We start from the raw sequence: 20,618 nt of genomic DNA on the forward strand, positions 1-20,618 counted from the left end.
GCAAACAAGAGACCATGGTTTGAACCCTGTAAAGGCAAAAATAAATTTTCTTCCTTGCTATCATCAACCCTAAAAATATAACCTGTCTTTTGAGGAATCTTGCATTAAAACCTTGTTTGCTTCATTTCATTTTCCTTTCGATGAACATTGTGTTTTATTTTTTTTGAACCAAAAACTGAAAAATTTCTGTAGCGAAACTGTATATATTTCCTTTATTTTTTTGTTTGTGCTTGCTTCAAGTCAGCTTCCTTACTTGGGAGGAAAATTTATGCGAAAAAGCTTACTTATTTATTGATAGACCAGTATGTGGAATTTTGAAATAATTTGATTTTTTTCTTTCTATCAGGAGCTGTAATGGAAGAATTTGTGGGGGAATTGCTGGGATTGAAAACGTGTAATTTTCGGCCGTGTCATAAGAAGAAGCTTGGGAATGAATTCAGGTGTTTTGCTAATTTTGACCTTGACAAATTATGTGATTGAATAATGCCTTTATTTATGTATGTACAAACACAAGTGTAAATATATTTTATTAGTTCATACATTTGCCACATGAGAACTTCAAACCATCTGTTACTGTTGCTGATTTGTAACTTTGTCCGTCAAATTTTGTCGGTGCCTGAAGATAATGAGAAAATATACATTGAACATACATAAAATAAATATACATCACCAAAATAATGTTGTTTTTCATATCTTTGTAGATTTTTTTCATGCTGTTTTAAATTGTTTATAAATTATATCTGTTCAAAATGTGAATGCGCACAAAAAGCCGATCTGGGGGGTCTGTGTTCATTGTAAAAAAATTTTAACATTGTGATTTTAATGTGATTATTTTGTTGAGAAATCAGGCATTGTGCATGGATAATAAAAAATAATAGTACCTGTAAATCCTAATTAATTGTAACAGACCTGTCATTGCTACAAACATGTTGACGCTAAATGACAGCCAGTTTTTCGGGATAATCACTAGAGAATATCTTGACCATATCATTCCTAAAAAATACAATTTTAATAATTTGTAATTGAACAAGGAATCTATTAATTTGTTTTTAAAGTATGAACGTGATCCAAAAAAAAGGGGAGGGGCTGCATTGCCCAGAATTCAGACACCAGCCACTCTAAAAATTACCAGATAGTTAATACAATGAAACCTCACTGCAACGATGAATCCCTCTACAATGATATTTTCTCAAGTACTGTTTAGAAATGTCTATTCTCTCTGCAGCAACATTTTTTCTTGGCCAGCAGAGTATGGTTATATTGAGGTTTCATTGTACTCCTACTACTGCTTAACTATATATGTCGGAATGTGTGTTCTGAGTGTATGTGTGTGGCCCCCCACATCCTGTAGCAGGGCCCCTAGGGTGGAATCTTTGGTAGGACCCGAAGCAAGATTTTTCATGGGCTATTTTATAGTGAAATCATAGCATAAAAAATGATGTTAATTGTCCTTGTAAGCGCCATAATTGCCCTAACATGTTTTTGTTGTCAGAATTATGCTTGTTTCGTGTTCTTCGCTTTTTCCATATTTTGAAGTAAAGGTTTAAATGCTTGAGTTTTCATGTTTTATCAGTATCATGTTGTAGGTCTGCCTGTTCTTTGCAGAGGGACTTTTAAATGGGTGACGGCATTGTGAGCTTACCAACCCAAACTCAGAATGACGGCTTAAGGCACGTGCTCAAAGTGCATACGGGGCCTCGTAATAAGGAGTTGCTATGATTTTCAAGAGAAAGCTTTCTTTCAAATCAAGCACAACTCAAGTCTATCGCCATGGGCAATTTACTACCTAGGAAGTTGTGCTGGAAGTGTAAGTGGGTGTACCTAACAGTCTGAGTGTGCATCTAGTGCTGTCTGATTTTTCATTGCTGCCATCTATATTTCAGAAGTGAGTGAAGTGTAATGATTTAATATTTGTACCATTTGTAGGCCTGTTGCTCTCTGTGACGAAACTTTTTAACGGAGAGATCGGCTCGTTTTGTGCTTTGAAGTTGGGAACAGCAGAAAACCAACTTCAGCTGATCACCACAGAGGGGTTCGAACCAAGGTCTTCGCGATGCAAGTCCATCACTATGATCACTTGACCACTTCAGCAGGGAGAATTTTTACTGCAGAACATTTTTAGTCAGCCCTCACTGGAAATTTTCTCATTGTAGAACAGTGCAAAACATTCTGCTTTGGGAGTTGAATTGAAACTGAACATTTATCCACAATCATGTGACAAAGCTTAATTTGACAAGCCCAGATATTTTGCAAAGTTGATTTCTCATTGTATAATTTCTCATATTGTCACAGTTATCAGTAGTAAAAGTGAACAGTATTTCATTATTTGTGTTGAGCTTTTAAGAATTTATTGGGGGAATGCAAGGAAAAACGAATGCGTAAGTCGTGAAGATTATGATACATAGACGGGATCACTACATTTCATTGACATTGAAAGTCAAGTTTATTTCCATTAGTTTTACATAGACTTTTGGTGTAGTGAGAGAGATATGATGCAGAAAATTTAATACAGTAATTCTCGATAATCTAATGGGTTATTACGAAAAAAAAAGAATGTGATTGTATTTTCACGCTCTATCTATACCTGTGACAGCCAAAGAAGCTGACTGATTCAAACTCAGTTTCTCTGCTGGCCGAGTTAAGTCACCTATTCCAGCAAAAACAAGGCCCTAATGAAAAGAAATGACTTGCTGTTATTAAAGATAGGCCATGCCAATGAAAACATTTAAAGTGTAATTAAGCAAAAATTATAAAGAACCTAATTGATTTTGTTCCAAATTTTTTAATTTTATTTCTTAGTCCAAGCCTTTCTTTTGCTTGTTGAGTTAATTTTTTCTGATAGTTGAACTTAATTCGGTGATGGTAACCTCTTGGAGATACGGGGGCATTGCCCCCCCCCCCTAGTGTCAAAGGTGGAGTCGACTGATCTAATGTATATATGAATTGACATCATCATGGTACCCCCCCCCCCCAGACTTCCAAGTCTATCTCCGCCTATGGCTCATTCACGTTAAAATACAGTGAATGAAATAAGTGTTATGAGAATAAAGAAAAAGTATAAACTATTTATCAGTATTGTATAATGTTAACTTTCTTCACATTTATCAACATTATTGAATATAAGTAACATCATCCAACAAAATTGGGGATACAATTACATAATCACCGGTGAATGTGAAAAACAAAATTTATTAAGCTTACAAAAATGGTTCTTAAAACTGTGCATAATAGCTGGTGATTATGCGTAATAACCGGATTTATCAAATTTCTGTAACATGTATAGCGGTTCTGTTTTTTAAGAAAAATTACAGTAGTGGTGTGGTGGGGTTTCTTTTTTTCTTTTGAGTGTGTGTGTCACATCTGTTGTGTAAATCGGAGAAAATGACGTCATCCTGGGTGTAGGCGTCCTTTTTTCTCAGTTTTCGAATATGGTAATCCGACTCATCACTGGCTTAACTAACCTACGGATAATATCACTTGCATTGGTGCTGTCATCTAGTAAACAATTAAATGAACACACATCATAGTTCATAGTTATCGTACTTGCTTACAGATAGCAGCACTAGTTCTGTGAGCCAGATATAATTGTTGAAAGAGGCGGGAAGTTCAAATTGATTTTAACTTCACCCATTGGGTCTTGAAACATAAAATACAGATTGAACACGAAAACATTTCATTTTCATGCGACGTAAGTTTCAGATTTCACAGAAATTGTTTCAATAAAAAAACAGTAATAAATTTCTTTTTTTAAAAACGATTAAATTCGATGGAAATACTGTATTTGTTTTAGTAGTGTTTTCTTAATGCACTGAAATATTGTTTTATTTATTGTTTATTTTTTTAGGCACAATTTCGTCTCACGTTTAAAAATGCATTTTTATTCAAAAGAAAGAATGAGAGTAAAATGTTCGTCACCCATTTGAATGCTGGAGCCCAGAAAAATATTGTTTGTGGACCTGAAATTCAAAGAAAAACTACAGACATTATATCGCTATACCACAGATTATATCATACCACCAAATATATACACACACCAAAAAAAAGCATTCAATGCCATATTTTGTGGGGGGGGGGGCGGGGGCATAAGAAATATTTATCGCTGTAATTGTACCCGAGGGTTGCAACCAGTGCCGTATTTACGCATGGGCCCACCCGGGTACGGCCCGGGGTGTAAAGACAAGAGGGGCCTCACAAAAATGAGATCCCATTGAAGTTTTCTAGAATTTACCAGGCAGGGCCTCAGAAAAACCACTTGACCCGGGGGTCCATGATGCTCTTAAGACGGCCCTGGTTGCAACTGGGTACTTGGTCGAGACAAGCACGTGAGTTTACGACCCTACTCAATGTCGAAGTAGCTTCAAAAGGGTTAATTCGGCTCTCTCTCTCTCTCTGGTTCAGCGCCCAGGGGCACCAGACACGCCTGCCATCTCGAGTGAATGTCTGAGAGACATTATCCGGAACAATACTAATAATCCTTGTATACTGCGAGTCCTGTAAGTTCTAGCACGGCCTTTATTTCATTAACCGTTCGTCGTAGAGGTATGATTCAAGTTTAAGAAATGTTCACCAGGCGTTCAAAAATTACCCTCTACCAGTTTTGAGAGTGGAAATATAACGAGTCACAAAATAAAAAATCTAAATTTTTATACGGTCTCCCTGTGCTCTAACTTCCATTTAAAAAGTTGCTGCTCTATGTCATGTCAAAAACGGTCCATGCTTTCAAGTGCAATAGTCACAAAGATAGTCGAATTCGAAAAATGAAAGAAATTTGGAAAAGAACAGCGTTAAATGCTGGTAAAACGATTTTTCTGCATTTAACGCTGTTCTTTACCCAATTTTCTCCATTTTTAGAATTGAAATATCTCAGGTGAATATTACACTTAGAAACATGGATTTTTTTTTGTTGACATCGGCAGAGACAGGGCAACTACTTCTTGTTTGGAAGTTTGAGCACAGGGGAACCCCATAAAAATTTAGGTTTTTATTTTGTTACACATTGTATTTTCACTCTCAAAACTGGTACAGGGTAATTTTTCAACGCCAGTTTCGCATTTTTTGTACTGGAATCATACTTCTACGACGGACGGTTGATGAGATAAAGACCGTGCTACCACTTAACAGAACACCCTGTACATAGGTGGAGATAGACTTGAAAGTCGGGGGGGGGGGGGCACGAGAATATGATGTCAATTCCAATATACTACCTTTGACACCGTATCTCCGCCCATGACCCTGTATGATGTATATGATATAGACTATGTCTAAAGAGAAAACAAATGCGCATACTTTCTGTTTCACAGACATTGATTGCAATTTAAATGGACATAGAACAGAACAATACAAGGTTTCGAATTCTTTTTTAATCTTTGCAACCACACCTTCTGAAAAACACTTTTTTTCTTTGATTAGATTTGAAAACAATTACCTGCGGGATGATTCCATACCGGCCGAAACCTATTCGGTATGTGTTTGTCCAGCCGCGTGATTAACTGACGATATACTACCGACATTATTTATACCTATGTTTTTTAAAATCAGCCAAGAGATGTCTACAGTAAGCAGGAAAACACAAAAAAATAAACACGGTCTAGATTCACGAACGTGTTATCTCGTATGAACTTTTTGGAGAGATAACACTATCCAGTTGCTTTGCTGCGGTAGTGATAAAAATTAATCTTGGCGTTCTTATAATAAGGAATGGGTAGTAGAGAAATTTAAGAAAAACCATAGAGATGGATTTTGCTACCCGTGGCTCAGAACAGATGTAGATGCGGCCAAACTAGCATGAATTAATTTTTTTCTGATATTTTAATAGTGATTTTCGGGTAGATTTCGTGTCTCCCCCCCCCCCCAAAAATTTTGTTTCGCTTTTGTTGTTCGAAAATAAAACGCAATTCTGCGAGACATTTTTCGGCGGCCCTCTATCGCAGTAGTTCTCAACCTTTGGAAGCCCGCGGCCCGGTTGATTTTTTTTTTTTTGAGTGCAAAGCCCGGTCATACACACGACTAATGGGAAATTAAATGATTACAAAGCAAACGGTGAGCAATTCATGGCCCGATTAGACTGATCTCAGCGCCCGATACCGGGGTGCGATCTGGTGGCTGAGAAACATTGCGACATTGCGAGTGTAAGCCGCTCCTAGAAAATATACCTGGGAAACCCAGCAGATTTATGTGTGCCACGTGCACACATTCGAAAGAATAATTTTGAAGAGTAATTTCACTCCTCTCCAAAATTCTAAAGGGTATTTTTGTAAAAAAAATGGAGGGTATTTTCATGAAAAACAGAGATAAAACTCTATTAAGAAAAATTGCCTAAAATTTGATGGAGTATTTTCACTTTTGAATGAAAGTTAGGGGAGTAAAATTGAATTTGGAATCACGCGTCTATCGAAGCGTATTGGCGAACACTGGCCACGTGTAATGTTAAGAAGGATGACACGAGCGCATAGACAAGGAATAAATCACATTCACTCTATGTCTATACACGAGCCTAAAGTAAGCGCTTTAACGACCAAACTGCCATATCTTTCCCCCCACACTTAATATACCAACACATACTACATTCATATTATTTTGTCTTTCTGTCTGTCCACTGCCGACTCGATTTTAAGTTGTCTGTCTGTGTTCCCAAGTAGAAGCACTGCATCAAAAATTTCAGTATTTTTTCCCCGGGACAAAAGAATTAAGCAGATAATCTACGGTTATCGTACAATTTTGGTGTTTGTCTTATTTCCTGCCGTGTATGTGCGGCAGGACATCTTGTTCACATAACAAGATAAAGGTGCTCAAATACCTTTTCTCAGGTGCAGGGATATTTAACCTGCCTTACATAACTAACTCTCGTCTCCTGGTGGTTGTGTGTTTATAAATATGCAAGTACATTCATTCCAAAAAAATCTATTTATTTCACTACTAACAACAATTTGGAGCCTTCTCTTCGAGTCACCTTTGTTTTAAAAACACTAAATACCATAAAAATACAGGGTGCTCACTCTTATCGTTGCCCAATGGTTATTTTCCTTTAACCGTTGGTTACAGAGACAACTTTCAATTGAAAAAATGTTTCAAATGATATCGTCCATCATCTTAAATGCCATTCAACTGAAAAAAAAAATTTCAATGTACATTTTTACATGGTCCCTCTAATTTCTAATTAGAAAGTTGTTGCCCTGTCTTTCCTGAGGCTAACAAAAAGTTTCAATGTTTCTAAGTGCAATATTCGCTGAGATATTTGGATTGAAAAATTGAAGAAAAGGGAGAGAGGGACAGCATAAACTAACGGAAAATGGGAAAGGAGCCTTCTTTACTTATGCTGTTCTTGCACTTAGAAACATGGAAACCTTTTGTTGGCCAGGGGACCTTATAAAAATTTTAATTTTGTAACTTTTTTATTAATAATAATTATTTTTTCAGTTGAACCGCATTTAAGATGATGGAAGTTATCATTTGAAACATTTTTCCCAATCGAAAGTTGTCTCTAAAACCAACGGTTCAGGAAATAGCCATTGCCCAACGATAAGAGTGGACACCCTGTATATTGCTTTGTACATGTACCACTTGATGGCCAACACACGATGGCCAGCTCATTTGAAGGACTTTATCATCACAATGGAACAAGCCGAGTACGGTGTGGAGTAGCGTTATTGTCCATGAAAAGAAATTCATTTCCAACTGCTTCAGCCAAGGGGATTACAAAAGGGCTGAGAATCTCGTCTCTATAGCGCTGAGCGGTCAGTGGTCCATTCGTGATGATGTAAGGGGTTTGGTGACGGATCTGTCTATACACCGATGTAAGGGTCGGTGCGGCTATTTATGGTGATACCCGTCCAGACCCCATCAATTCGCCTCCTCCATATCGAGTACTTTCACGCAAGAATGCTGGATTGTTTCGAGTGATACGTTCTCTCCAGATCAACAGTCGTCTATTGTCAGGTTGGAAAGTGAAACAGGACTCATCTGAGAACACATCATTGGACCATTCATTTCGGCCCCAACAGACATGTTGTTGTGCCACCGTCTGCGGGAAGCACAGTGGCGTCTGGTCAAAGGGACGCTCACCATAAGTCTGCGGGCATAAAGACCAACAAAGTATTGTTAGTGTTTCTCACCGTTTAAGTTGGAAACACCGGTTCCAGTAACTGTCCCAAGTTGTTGCTGTAGATGAGTAACATTCATCCTGTGGTTTCTCCTGGCCGTCAGTCTCAAATATCGGTCTTTTTTGATGTTGAAGGACCATGACTTTGCCCTATGTTCTTTGGCTTACATCTCCAATTTCCAAAAATTGTATCCACAGACGAGAAATCACACATTTGAGAAACGCCAATAGCTTCCGCTACAACGGATTGTCTTCGACCTGCTTCCAGACCAGGGGTTTCCAACGTGAAAGCTCACGCGGAACCCTTGGTGATTACGAGACTATTCCGCAGAACCCTTACAAATTTTGAATATTTCTTCAATACACAGGGCGTACCAAAAGGCCGCATTCACTCTGCGGAACAAGAATCGAAATTCGTAGTAGATAAAAGGTGTCTAAATATATATATATATAGGCCCTATATATTTGTGAGTTACACATAGTATGAACACATGAGCCATATTTTACGAGACAAAAGTATTTTTTCAATAATATTTGGCTATTTCATCGTTTTAGTAAAATTGTTAATTTCGTCAAGCTTGCTGAAAAAACTCACTTTGAAATTTTTAAATCGTGAATTCGTTATTTTAACATGAGCTATAGGCCCTACATCCCAGAAAATAGCCGGGTTTTTTTTTTTCATTTGGTCATCTCAGTTATACATATAGCTTCAGAATAAGGAAAAACATGCTCATTTAATCATTTTTTCCCCACCACCCCATTTTATGATAATCGTGTCTAATTTTTAGACAAAACACTCTTTTCAAAGTTTCTCTCTGTTATTTTCTTTCCTCACCCTGAATTCGGCAACTCTTCCTAGAGCGGCGATCCGTACAGTCGCTCCGCCATACCGCCGCATCTGCATATAACTATAACTATTCACATGCAGCACCTGTTGACATATGCGAAATTCAAGTTGATAATAAGGAAATAACGTGGGACTATATGACCTCTCTTAACTATAAACACTCAAATAAATAAAATGAAACCATAAAAATTTGAAAAATTTTTTCTCTTGATATACACAATCGCAAAAGTCTCTTCTCAATCCATTCATAATACGATTTTTTTTTTACTCTTTCTTTCTTTTTCAAGTACAAGTTCGCAGGTATAACAACATCGAAGGTAAGAAATACATATAAACTATGAAATTTGTCTATGAGGAGAAACAACGTAGTATATAGTGGAGAAGTAATAAAATAATAATGACCGTATAAAACGTTGTAGTATTCTTTATGGCATTCGCATTTCTGCAAGTCAATGGATCTACGGAATAATGGAGCAGCGGGTCACCTTTACTGGACAGTTTATGAGTTGTAAACCATCTCGACGTGTTTATCTGCTTACAATGGAACGTGATTCTCTTCCAGCGATTCAATGATTCCAAATACATACAACACGTTCTTTACTCCTAACAATTCTTTGTTTTTTTTTCGTATTTTTTCATCCTGTTTTACAATTCATATTGTTTTTTTTGTGTGATTATATTTCCGCAGTGGTTCATGAGACTCCATCCACAATATTCTAAAGCGAAAGGTAGAGAGAGTTCCATGGAGCATATGAAAAATGGCTTTTGAATAATGCATTTTGATTTGTGGTTTGCACCAATACCTTCTGAACAACAAAAGCTAGAAAATTTAATGGCATTTTCTGAGGAAGGTAGAGCGTCGTGTGTGCCAACTATACTCTCGTCGATTCTGTTTATATCTCGCAAAAAAAAAAAAGAAAACGAGGCAGACATTTGGATGCTAAAGTACCAGTACTGAAATAACTGGTACTACGCCACTAGATTGAGAAAGGAAGATCGCTCTGACGAGGTCCTCTGCAACTGCTGTCAGCCATAACGAGTTTCTGATCGCCCACGAGTTAAAAAAATAAACAAACGGTCTTACATGTCATCGAAAATCCGTAGTTTTAGGAATTTATATTTCACCAAGTTGTGCTCGAAATTATAGCCCGCAACTTCGAAACTTTCTATTTGTCATCCTCTATTATTAGTGAGAGATCTTGTTTCCCGTGGAAAAACAATATATACACCATGAAGCAAAGTACCGTATTACTGATATTCGCGGTTTCGGTTTTGATAGTTGCGTTATACGCAATTCAAGTTGATGCTAAAGAAGTAAGTAATGCCAATTATTCTTTTTTTTTTTCATTTTTATAAATAAAAAGAGACGCGTCAAGAGACCCCCCCCCCCCCCACTAATGAGTATTATTTCTATTTTAATTGATCCTCGGGAAAAATTCATGGTGGATGGTAACCGTAATTTGGGACATTTTAAGAAAAGCACGAGAAAAAAAATACCATTTCATAATTTTTATAGAAATATTTCTATTTCGTTAAAAGAATACTCATATATATGTATAATCATGAATCCTGAATAGAGTGTTCAAATTTCTATAGTCCAGTTTAGAGTAAAAATGAAATATAAAAAATTAACAACAAAATGAGGGGCTGTGATAATTTCCCCATTGTAAAAACGGAATTAAGGGAAATGAAATTTTTATACTGCCTCCCAATCAGAGAAATGTCGATTGTTAAAATTTACGCCAGAGCTCTTTATTAAACCACGAGAAAACCAGCGAAATTTAAATATTCGGGATATCAATGATTAAAATGCCCGATTTTTACCATTTTTTATGACATATCTCTGTTGAGATAGTTATTTTAACGCGATAAAAAGTGGAAAAATTCAAGAATCCAGATTTTTAACTTCTTCAAGTCTCATTTTTCGATTATAGTTTTTCATATTTTACATAAATTTTAGAAAAGCCTTAGAAAATTCATTGTTTTCGGACTCCGCACGGGAATTTCCATTCACCTCGAGCAGGCCATCGTTACCAGATGCGGGGCCCAGTGAGAAAATATTAGCGGAGAGCGGTCATTAAAAAAATAATAATAATTTCCTATGGGGGAATCGATATTCAAAAATTCATACATTATTACAAAATACAGTATAGAGGTGCTGGAAACATCCATACACAAAAAAATGTAGACACAATTAAATGTAAATAAAAAAAAAATGTATAAAAATGTAAAATGTATAAAAAAAAGTAACGAAAACTTTCAATGTTGGTAGAAATAATTCCAAAACCAATTAAACCTTAAGAAAGAAATCGTCAGTAAAACTTAAGGAATCGATGAATGAAAAATATACAAAATATATGATAGAGATAATTCCAGAACCCATAAAAATTCAGGAAAAAAATAATTTTAAAATTTATTAAAATTCAGAACAAGTAAAAGAAGTAATTTCAGAACTGATTAAGAGTTAAAATTTGGAATTCCAGAATAGATGAAAATCCAGAATTCCAGAATGGATGAAAGTTTAGAATTCTAGAATTGACTAAAATCTATAAATTTATGAAACAGATAATTTTCCAGAATTACTTATTTCTATATGAAAATGTAGAATTTCAAAACTATTTCTTTCTAGATCAAAATGTAGGGGGGGGGGGGGAGGTCAAAACGCGGGGCCCATTGCAACATCACCTGTCGCACACTCTACACCAGTGTTTCCCAAAGTGGGCAATATCGCCCCCTGGTGGGCGATGGACAGGTCCAAGAGGGCGATAGAAGCCCCGGGTATAACATAGGATCCTATGGGTTCGCTTGAGTTGGGGGGCGATGAGGGAAAAATTTATCTGAAGAAGGGGGCGATGGAACAAAAAGTTTGCGAAACTATGCTCTACACCCTTAAGGGCGGCTCTGACCTTGAACAACTTGCCGAGTTGGTAGCAAATATTCTGAAGAAATCGAAAGTTCTGAAGAATATATAATTATGTATTCATAATGTAAAACCTGTATATCATATTATATAAATGATGATTTTATGGAGGGAAATGATACTTCGCGCACATATAACTAAACTAACGGCGCCTTCATGAGGAAAACATTAGGGGGAGGGGGACTGAAAGTTGCTGGTCGTCCCGTATATACGGGACTTTCAAGGGGAGGGCAGGTGCATTGCATTTTTTTCCCAGAAATTATTGGAAGGGGGAGGGCTCAAATGGCCTCCGCCCCTAGGTTCCAGCGCCGATAAACAAAACAGTATTAATCTTCAATTGGTAATAGTATATTCTGCTACAGATCATTTCACTTTTGACTTGAGTAGAATATTTCTTATTAAACTATACTCTTCTAGAAATTAATGAAAATACATGCAGGTCGTTTCAGAAAAAAATCAGTATCCCATGGTTGATTCTAAAATTTAAGCAAAATATGATGTCATCCGGTAGGCTGTTATTTCTGTCAACGAAATGCAATCTAAAACGTAGTAGATATATTTTTAAATTTTGATAGTAAAATACCAGCGAGTAAAACAACCCTATCAAATATAATTGCGAATTTCATGGTAGCGGCTCACTGATGGAAAGACATGAATTCAAAATTACAATAACCAAATTTCTACGTAAAAGACTTATAAGCTTGACTATAGATAAATCTTAAGATATCATATTAGATTTTCACAATCTTTGCATTTTTTAATCTTTTGCAAGTCTTATATTTGAGCTTATGTACATGCATTGAAACACTGTTTCAATAAAAAGCGTGATTTTCAGCACTAAATTTACGTTACAGTGCAATGACTTCTTTGAGACTCGCTTTTAACGCGCATTTTATTTATAATCACAAACAAAATAAGTACAATGCATGAATCATGGCATTACTGTATTATTTCAGTGTGGGTTATATTATTATTAGCTATCTTTGCAGTCAAATAAGTATGGTCTGCATTCTCCATTACAATCTTACGCAAACGTTGAACTGAGATAGTTGTTGATCAGGGTCGTGGCCAGAAATTTATTTCGGAGCGGACCCACTGGCGTTTCTGTGGGGGGGGGGGGGAGACCGAAGTGAGATAACAATAGACTTGAGCAAGTTATTCCATATAACTCAGTCATTTACGACATTTCGGGGGAGGGAAAACAGAACCCCCTGTCTCGCTACGGCCTTGTTTTTGATATACCCCTTAACCCAGTGTTTCTCAAAGTGTGTGTCACGGCTTCCGGAGAACGGGCGGCGTCGCGATAAGCTGACGACATTGATGCATACCCGTTAAATTTATTGAAATGGATTTTTTATAAACCGTACTGGGAGGGCGCGGGTGGAATAAGTTTGAGAATCACGCACGCACGCACGCGAAAAATCTTTTACATCACAGGTATACTGGGTGGATAGCAAATAGAAAAAATTTTCAAATAACTTGTAGTACTCAGATATGTCATTCATGTTTCAAGGGGTGTATAGTTATCAAAATAAAAAAAAATTACTTTTTATACAGTCCCCCCCCCCCTTTTATACAGTGCCAACAAAAAATTTCCCCGTTTCTAAGTGCAATATTCACTGATATTCGAATTCGAAAAACGGAGTAAATTTGAGAAAAAACAGCGTTAAATGCGTGTAAAATGCATTATCGCATACAGATCAGTTTTTTCCCCCAACTTTCCTCCGCGTTTCGAATATCTCAGTGAATATTACACTTAGAAACATATTTTTTTGGTTGGCATCAGGACAGGCAGAGAAACAACTTTTTAATTGGGTTTTGGGGCACACTTGGGTCTGCATAAGAAATTAATTTTTTTTATTTTAATAACTATACACCCCTTGAAACATGAATGACATATCTGAGCACTACACCTTATTTGGAAACGTTTTCTAATTCGAAGTATACCTCTAGGATCAACGGTTCGCCAGTAAAATGCCATACTCCCCCCACCCCGTTTGCTATGCACCCTGTATATATATGTTGTGTGTGAGCTATCCATCCATCAATTTTTTCATTCAGATATTATTCTTGCAATTGGTTGTACCTTAATAAACCAGACTCCTTACCAATATGTGAAATGCTGAAAAATAGCAAATAGACATAAAAGAAATTCTTTTGTAACTTTTTTTCGTCTACCTGAATCACAGGAAAGTTCCAAAGAAGAAGGCGAAAAGAAATCGGAGAAAAAAGAAGAGGGTGGCGAACCCAGTAGCGCAGAATCCTCTGGCGAGATAAAAGAAGAAAGCAAAGAAACAAACTCTGTAAGTAGCCTGATTAACAGGGCGTACATAATCAATGCTTTCCTTTTCTGAGTCCTTGTTCAATGTTTTCCTGTTCTCTACAGGCTTGTCCTTCAAAAAGATAAGAAACTTCAGTAGTCTCCGGAGGGTGGAAAGAAATTGAAATAATAATGGAATTGACGGAATCTATAGAAATATTGAAGTATAAATAAAAGGTAGTACAATAATTTTTGCAAACATGCGACCAAACTGCTCATGCTTCATGGCAGGGTACCGAAATCTCTCCAGTATTGGTGTACGCAAAGGGGGGGGGGGGGATTTGGGGTTCTAACCCCCCTTGAGCCAAGAATATAGTGTTATTTTGCAGGAATAAACGTAAACCCCCTCCCCTCCCTCAGAAGGAAAAAAAAAATCTGAAACCCCCCGAGAGAGGAAATTCTGCGTACGCCTATGCTCTCCAGTAACACCATTTAATTTCTTGACCAATGCGCATGATGTTGAGGTTACAAGATTGTAATTTGAAACTCTTTTATGGACATTGTTTTATGATCAGCCATTCTGCACCATAAGCTTTGCTGCGAATTTAGTCTCTGAAGAGGCTTCTGAAATTGTCTCTTCATTAAAATAATGCGAAGTTTCATAACTTTTTGATGAGTAGTTACAGCTGCAAACAGCTTACAACATTAAGAAATTTATGTATATCCCGTGTATGCAGAATAACGGTAATTTTTATAAAAAATTTAGATCTCTGAGTTTGCTGGTTATTTATGACTTATTAAAACATTTTACAAGCAAGAAAAATTATGTTACTCACATATCTAACATATACATGCAATCCTTTAAAAACATTTAAAACATTAGATTGCAGAAATAAATAGATTGTGCAATAAATATGAAAGTATCTAAAAAGAAAGAATATGATTCATACACAAGTAGATTTCAAACTTTTAAAGAATAGTAGAGCTCACTAAACAATTTTAGTGAAAGAATATAGGTCAACAACTGGACCTTAAAGATGCAAGAGAACTAATATAGATAGCACATTTCGTTTCTTTCTTCTTAAATCCTTTATCAGATTTTTTTTTTGATATGCATGCCACCACTGTAAATTCACGCTATCAGCATCTACTTTCGATGACTTCATGATTTGGTTACACCTAAAACTACCATGACTCAACGAAAGTACAACACGGTAGCATTTTGTCGTCCCTTTAGATCTGGGGCACTTCGTGAGATTCCGGGGGAGGTGGTCTATGAGTTTGGATGAGAAAACAATTAACTCATCGTTTTTACACTGCCAATAAACTGCATATTATTTTGTAGGGGCTCCTGTGGCATTCATTTTATTGGAACAGGAGGGGTCAGAAGAACACAAAAAGTTAACAGCCCCTGCTTTAGATTTTTCTAAAGTTCTATTTGAGTTTGGAATCGAGCATTTTATATATATATATATATATATTATCTATATATATACCGGGTGTATAGCAAACAGGGAAAGGGGTATGGCATTTTACTGGCGAACCGTTAATCCTAGAGGCATGGCCCCCCATGCTGAAGCAGGGCCCCTAGGCTGGGATCTTTTACGGACCCCCGACCAGACTTTCACAGAGCTTCGTTATGATGGGCGAAAAATTTGGATTATTTCAAAAGAAACTAATTATCGTATAAGATATTCTTCTTCGAAACGTAAAAATGAGAGTAAAACTATTTTAGAGAAAAAATGAAGATATTTTGGCGTTTACTGAGTGAGTAAATTATTTTTACTATACCGTTCGGTATCGGACACGTAGAAATTTCCGACCTCTTTCCGACGCTCGGTATTCATTCGACGTTGCATCGACGTCGATCCGACGCCCTGACGATACCGTTGTGCTACTGGGGAGGAGAGACAGGGCAACAATTGGGTTTTGGGGCACATGGGGACTGTATAAAAAGCCTTGAAACACGAATGCCATATACACGTTATTATGAGTACTACACGTTATTTGGAAACTTTTTCTAATTGGAAGTATATCTTTAGGATGAACGGTTTGCCAGTAAAATGCCATACTCTCTGTTAGCTATGCACCTTGTATGCGAATATACAACTTATAATATATACAGGGTGGGCAAAAAGTCCGTAAAAACTTTAAAAATGAATAAAAACGAAAAATAAACGAAATGAAAAACGGTTTGCAGGGTTAGCATCGCTAGTTCACGGGAATTTTTTTAAGACAGGAAAAAAAAAACAGCCGATAGGTGGCACTGGTACAAGTGACTTCGGTGGAAATATGCAAATGAGACGGTTATAAGAACTTGCACTCCTAATCCGCAACCAGTTCACCATTGTAAACCGTGTATGAGGACCTGATGCACTCTGCAGTTGCTGGATTTGTGACTTGCCTGCAATGTGTTATCCCCTGTGGTGGTGATTATGTGGAACACATACTGCTGTAATAAACGATTCGGAGGCATTCTGTTCATTATTTGCGTATCTTTTCTTTGACTTTTGTACGTCAGCGCCACCTATCGGCTGTTTTTTGTTATTTTTTCTTTTCTTAAAAAAATTCCAGTGACCTAGCGATGTTAACCCTGCAAACCGTTTTTATTTCGGTTATTTTTTCAGTTTTTATGAATTTTTAAACCATCCTGTATATATTATCTATATTTATATAGAATATATATTATATATACAGCATATTATCTATATGATATGGGAGGCGGGATTGAAGGGGAAAAAGCCCAGAGCCACCTGGACCTCAACGCTTCTAAATGTTGCAGAATGTACCCGTAATAACCAACTAAACAACACAAAGCCCAAAGCAGAGATGAATGGCAGCTGCTCAACATAGGGGCAAACCAGTCTTGGGACAGGCATACCATTGAAGATGATATTATCAATAACCCCCAGAGCCGAAATGCAGATTTTACTTCATAAACAAACTTTGTTAATTTTTTCTTCTCTTTTTATAGGCAACAAGTATAGTGTCAAAAAACTCCTTGTTGAGCACTACTGTATTAGCTGTGTGTGCTGGAAGCATGCTGCATCGATTCTGACAGGATTTAAAAGGAAATATCTGAAAGAAAAAAAAAGCTAATTGTTCTTGTCATTTCTATGAAATAAATTTTCCGTAATAGACATTAGATACCACTTGTATAATAAAAATGGGAATTTAAGAGTAAAATATTAAAAAGTAAATGCTTCACAAATAAAAATGTTTCAATGAAACCATATGAAAAAAAAATCATTCTCTTTAAAATATAACTATCACACCAAAATGTATTTTGTTCAAAAATATCAGAGGGTATATTAGAATTGGTATCATGAAACGAATTTGTTAGTCTTCTTTTTTCAAGTCATTAAAAATTCGGTTTGCATTTAATTGAATAAAGTTATAATGTTTATTGTTCGTATCATTTTGACTTTTCTTCTCAAAAAAAAAAAACACAAAAAAAAACCAACATATATTCCATATTTTACACATTTAATTGAGAAATTCCCCTATAAGAGAAATACAAGGTGGCCCAGAAATCTGGACCTGTTTTGAAAAATATAAAAAAAAAACAAAAAAGGTATTAAAGATAGACAAACAGTTAAAAGAATTTGTAAGAGAATTTTTTTCAAAGTTTTTTTTTAACTTTGAGTAAAGTGACACTGAGGATGTCAAGTCTATATAGCATTTCTTGTCACGTTACTTGTGAAATGGGTGTTACAAAAAACGGAAGCAAGGATGGAAGTAAAATGGAAGTAATTTATTGATTTTATTTCTGTTGGGCTGTTATCTCTAAACTTTTCAATTTATTTTGTTAATTATTAAAAAATTTTCATATTTGTACTTGCATTAAATTCTGGGTGGTCCAGTCTGAACCTGTTTTGAAATAAAAAAAATAAACAAGCTGTTAAAGATAAAGACAAACAGCTTAAAGCATTTGAAAGAGAAGGTTTTTTCGTAAGTTTTTTCTACTTCCATTCATTGTCACACTGATGTTACAAACAACATGGCAAGAAATACTATATAGGCTTGACATCCTCCACGTCATCAGCACCTTTTTAAAAAATATAGTTTTCAAACTCGATCCTGACTTCTGGACCACCCTGTTCAGTCTGGGCTAATTATAGTCTATGTTGCATACAATACTTGATATTCATCAATAATTGCATGTACACTTAAGAAAATTAAAATTAAAGCTCAAAGTTATTGAATCATTTTTCATTCACACAAATATTTGCTATTATAAGAGGGCACCATTAATCTTATAACTCCAATAAAAACATACATCTCTTGTCAACAGTATTGCGATTTATGATAAATTAAGCATTATGATAAGTTAAAAACAAGAAACAAGAAAAACTTGAGGCCATTTTTGTAATTTATCACCCTAACACCTTGGTTTATGATTATATAATGATTTAGAAGTTTATCCTAATGCCTTTTCATCGAAAAACGAGCCTTAAATTACATTTATACTCTTTGGATATATTGGATGCACAATGGTACTTTGGTTTGGGAGCATAATTTGTTCTGTAAATGTGTTTGCAAAGCAAAACACTTGTATATCAAAGGAAACTTCCCTACATGAAATAGCAGAAATTCAAACTAGCATATTTTCAGAATGATACAGAACAGGGAATGGGGCAGTGCATCAACACTAGAGTTGAAAATTAAAAAATTTCCCCAGCGGCCAGCGGTGACTAGACCCGCTAAATCTAGTGGCCACTCACAAAAGTAGACAAAAAAGCCAATAATTTCAACGATTCCTTTTCTTTTGAGTCATGGCAGCTTTATAGGGTGGGGGTGCCATGAGGAATATCTATTTACTTACTGTTAAAACCTGTTTCCCAGCAACACATTTCTTTCTTTCCCCCCCACAAAAAAACATACTATATGTACTAAGATACTTATTTTAACCCCTTAATGGCCAAGGACGAGATATCTTGTTCCACATAGGGGTGAAGGGCAAAAGAAAAAATCTGTTGCACTATATCTTTCTCCCCATTCTATTAACATATGAACAGGGGAATTTTTTTTTTAAATATCATATTTATTGCTGATACTTCAAATATAAGTCATCAAAATTTGTAGCCAAAAGCCCTTACATGTAGGGGGTTAAGGAAACTACAATTGTGTGTGTGTGTGCTACAAATGAAGAAAGAAAACTGATATATGTGTGTGACTAGAGCAAAAAATCTGTCTCCACTCTCAAATGTCTGGTCGCCACATGGGGACTGTTAATTTTCACCTTTAATCAACAGTCTTACGAGGTTTGTGCTATTAATGATATAAACTATGAATGTGGAGCAACTACCGTGTTTCCCCGAAAATAAGTTCTAGCGTGATTTTTCAGGATTCTTTTAATATAAGCCCTAGCTAAAATCGTCGATAAGACGCATTTAATGCCATTGCAACAGATGACGGATGTATTGAACTACATAAAATGATAATGGTTTTAGGCTATATTTCCGTAATCGGGTTTCGTGCCAACTTGGCAAAATCTCTGTAACAAGTTTGGCGAGTTTCATATTACCCATAATTCCTCAAGAATTATAGCTATGGTAACCCTAATAAGACGTGGAGGGATGATATTCCCTAAATTATTAATTTTTGATCATGCCACACACTGAAACTAACTTTAATTGTTATGTATAATTACCTTTCATCAATTTTATGATAAATAATCTTTTATTGAAGTGATAAATTTAAACTAAAGGTAATATGAGCGTTTTAATCTGGCTATATATTCTTCCACCGGGGCGCCATGTTTGTTTTTTTGTTGACATCTGGAATTCGGACGCCCTTGACCACCTGTGCGGCTTTGACGAATCAAATACTTGAATTTCGCTGTATTTGATGGTATTTATAACCACGACAGCGATTGGCCAGACTGTGACGTCACTTGATTAATATGAATAACATTAATTTATTGCATAATAATATTAATTATTATTTAATGAAATAAATATTCTAAAAAAACGGTATAAAGGTCATTATACTGATTATGAAGATTATTTTATCCTTACTGGATTACAGATCTCTTGGTGCTGTTGGAACAAAGTCAATAGTTACCCAGGGCGACCGAGCGTAGCGAGGGAGCTGTGCCCCGCGACCCCCACGCCCGAAGGGCGGGTCGCCGCAGCCTGCTGCGGCGAGGGAGCGAGCGGGAAGCGGATATATCCGCGGCCGCGTTACTTGTTGGTCGATTTTCTTGCTACAGGGGTTTTCTACAGGTATCATGGTCATTTTATCAAGAATGACCATGAATGACCATCTTGCTTGAACCAATCAAGCAAGAAAATCGACCAACAAGTAACGCGGCGCGCTTCGCTTGCGCCGCGGATATTTCCGCTTCCCGCCCTTCGGGCGTGGGGGTCGCGAGGCACAGCTCCCTCGCTACGCTCGGTCGCCCTGGGTAACTATTGACTTTGTTCCAACAGCACCAAGAGATCTGTAATCCAGTAAGGATAAAACCCGACGAAAGGAATGTACCGACAGT

At 36.5% G+C, this 20,618-nt stretch overlaps 2 protein-coding genes and 1 long non-coding RNA gene across 4 annotated transcripts in view; 2 read left to right on the forward strand and 1 right to left on the reverse strand.

The window, feature by feature from the left end:
- The window catches only part of LOC149076392 (EEF1A lysine methyltransferase 1), a 28,931-nt gene extending 28,179 nt beyond the window's left edge, over window positions 1-752 (forward strand). The window contains exon 5 of one of the 2 annotated variants that reach the window (XM_089243935.1): window positions 347-752. In XM_089243935.1, coding sequence (XP_089100061.1) covers window positions 347-480 — 134 coding nt within the window. In that variant the 3' untranslated portion in view covers window positions 481-752. The remainder of the gene's footprint in view (window positions 1-346) is intronic. The other variant, XM_089243933.1, reaches the window with a different exon arrangement.
- Window positions 509-5,604, reverse strand: LOC149076395 (mitochondrial pyruvate carrier 2-like). Its single transcript, XM_089243938.1, has 5 exons — window positions 5,426-5,604; window positions 3,916-3,956; window positions 2,585-2,669; window positions 882-993; window positions 509-616 (listed from the first exon to the last, which is right to left on the reverse strand). Exons 1-5 carry the CDS (start codon window positions 5,508-5,510, stop codon window positions 571-573), a joined length of 369 nt encoding a protein of 122 aa, XP_089100064.1. The 5' UTR covers window positions 5,511-5,604; the 3' UTR covers window positions 509-570.
- A 4,320-nt stretch (window positions 5,605-9,924) lies between these two features.
- LOC149076396 (uncharacterized) lies at window positions 9,925-17,539 on the forward strand. The gene is made up of 3 exons (XR_016194215.1): window positions 9,925-10,259; window positions 14,055-14,168; window positions 17,100-17,539. It is a non-coding gene; the product is annotated as an uncharacterized LOC149076396 (long non-coding RNA).
- Window positions 17,540-20,618: the final 3,079 nt, after the last annotated feature.

This window comes from Pholcus phalangioides, unplaced genomic scaffold (assembly GCF_987345545.1).
Source record: "Pholcus phalangioides strain wild (caught in Gottingen) unplaced genomic scaffold, Ppha-v1.0 ptg000015l_1, whole genome shotgun sequence".
In the NCBI taxonomy this organism is placed as follows: Eukaryota; Metazoa; Arthropoda; class Arachnida; order Araneae; family Pholcidae; genus Pholcus; species Pholcus phalangioides.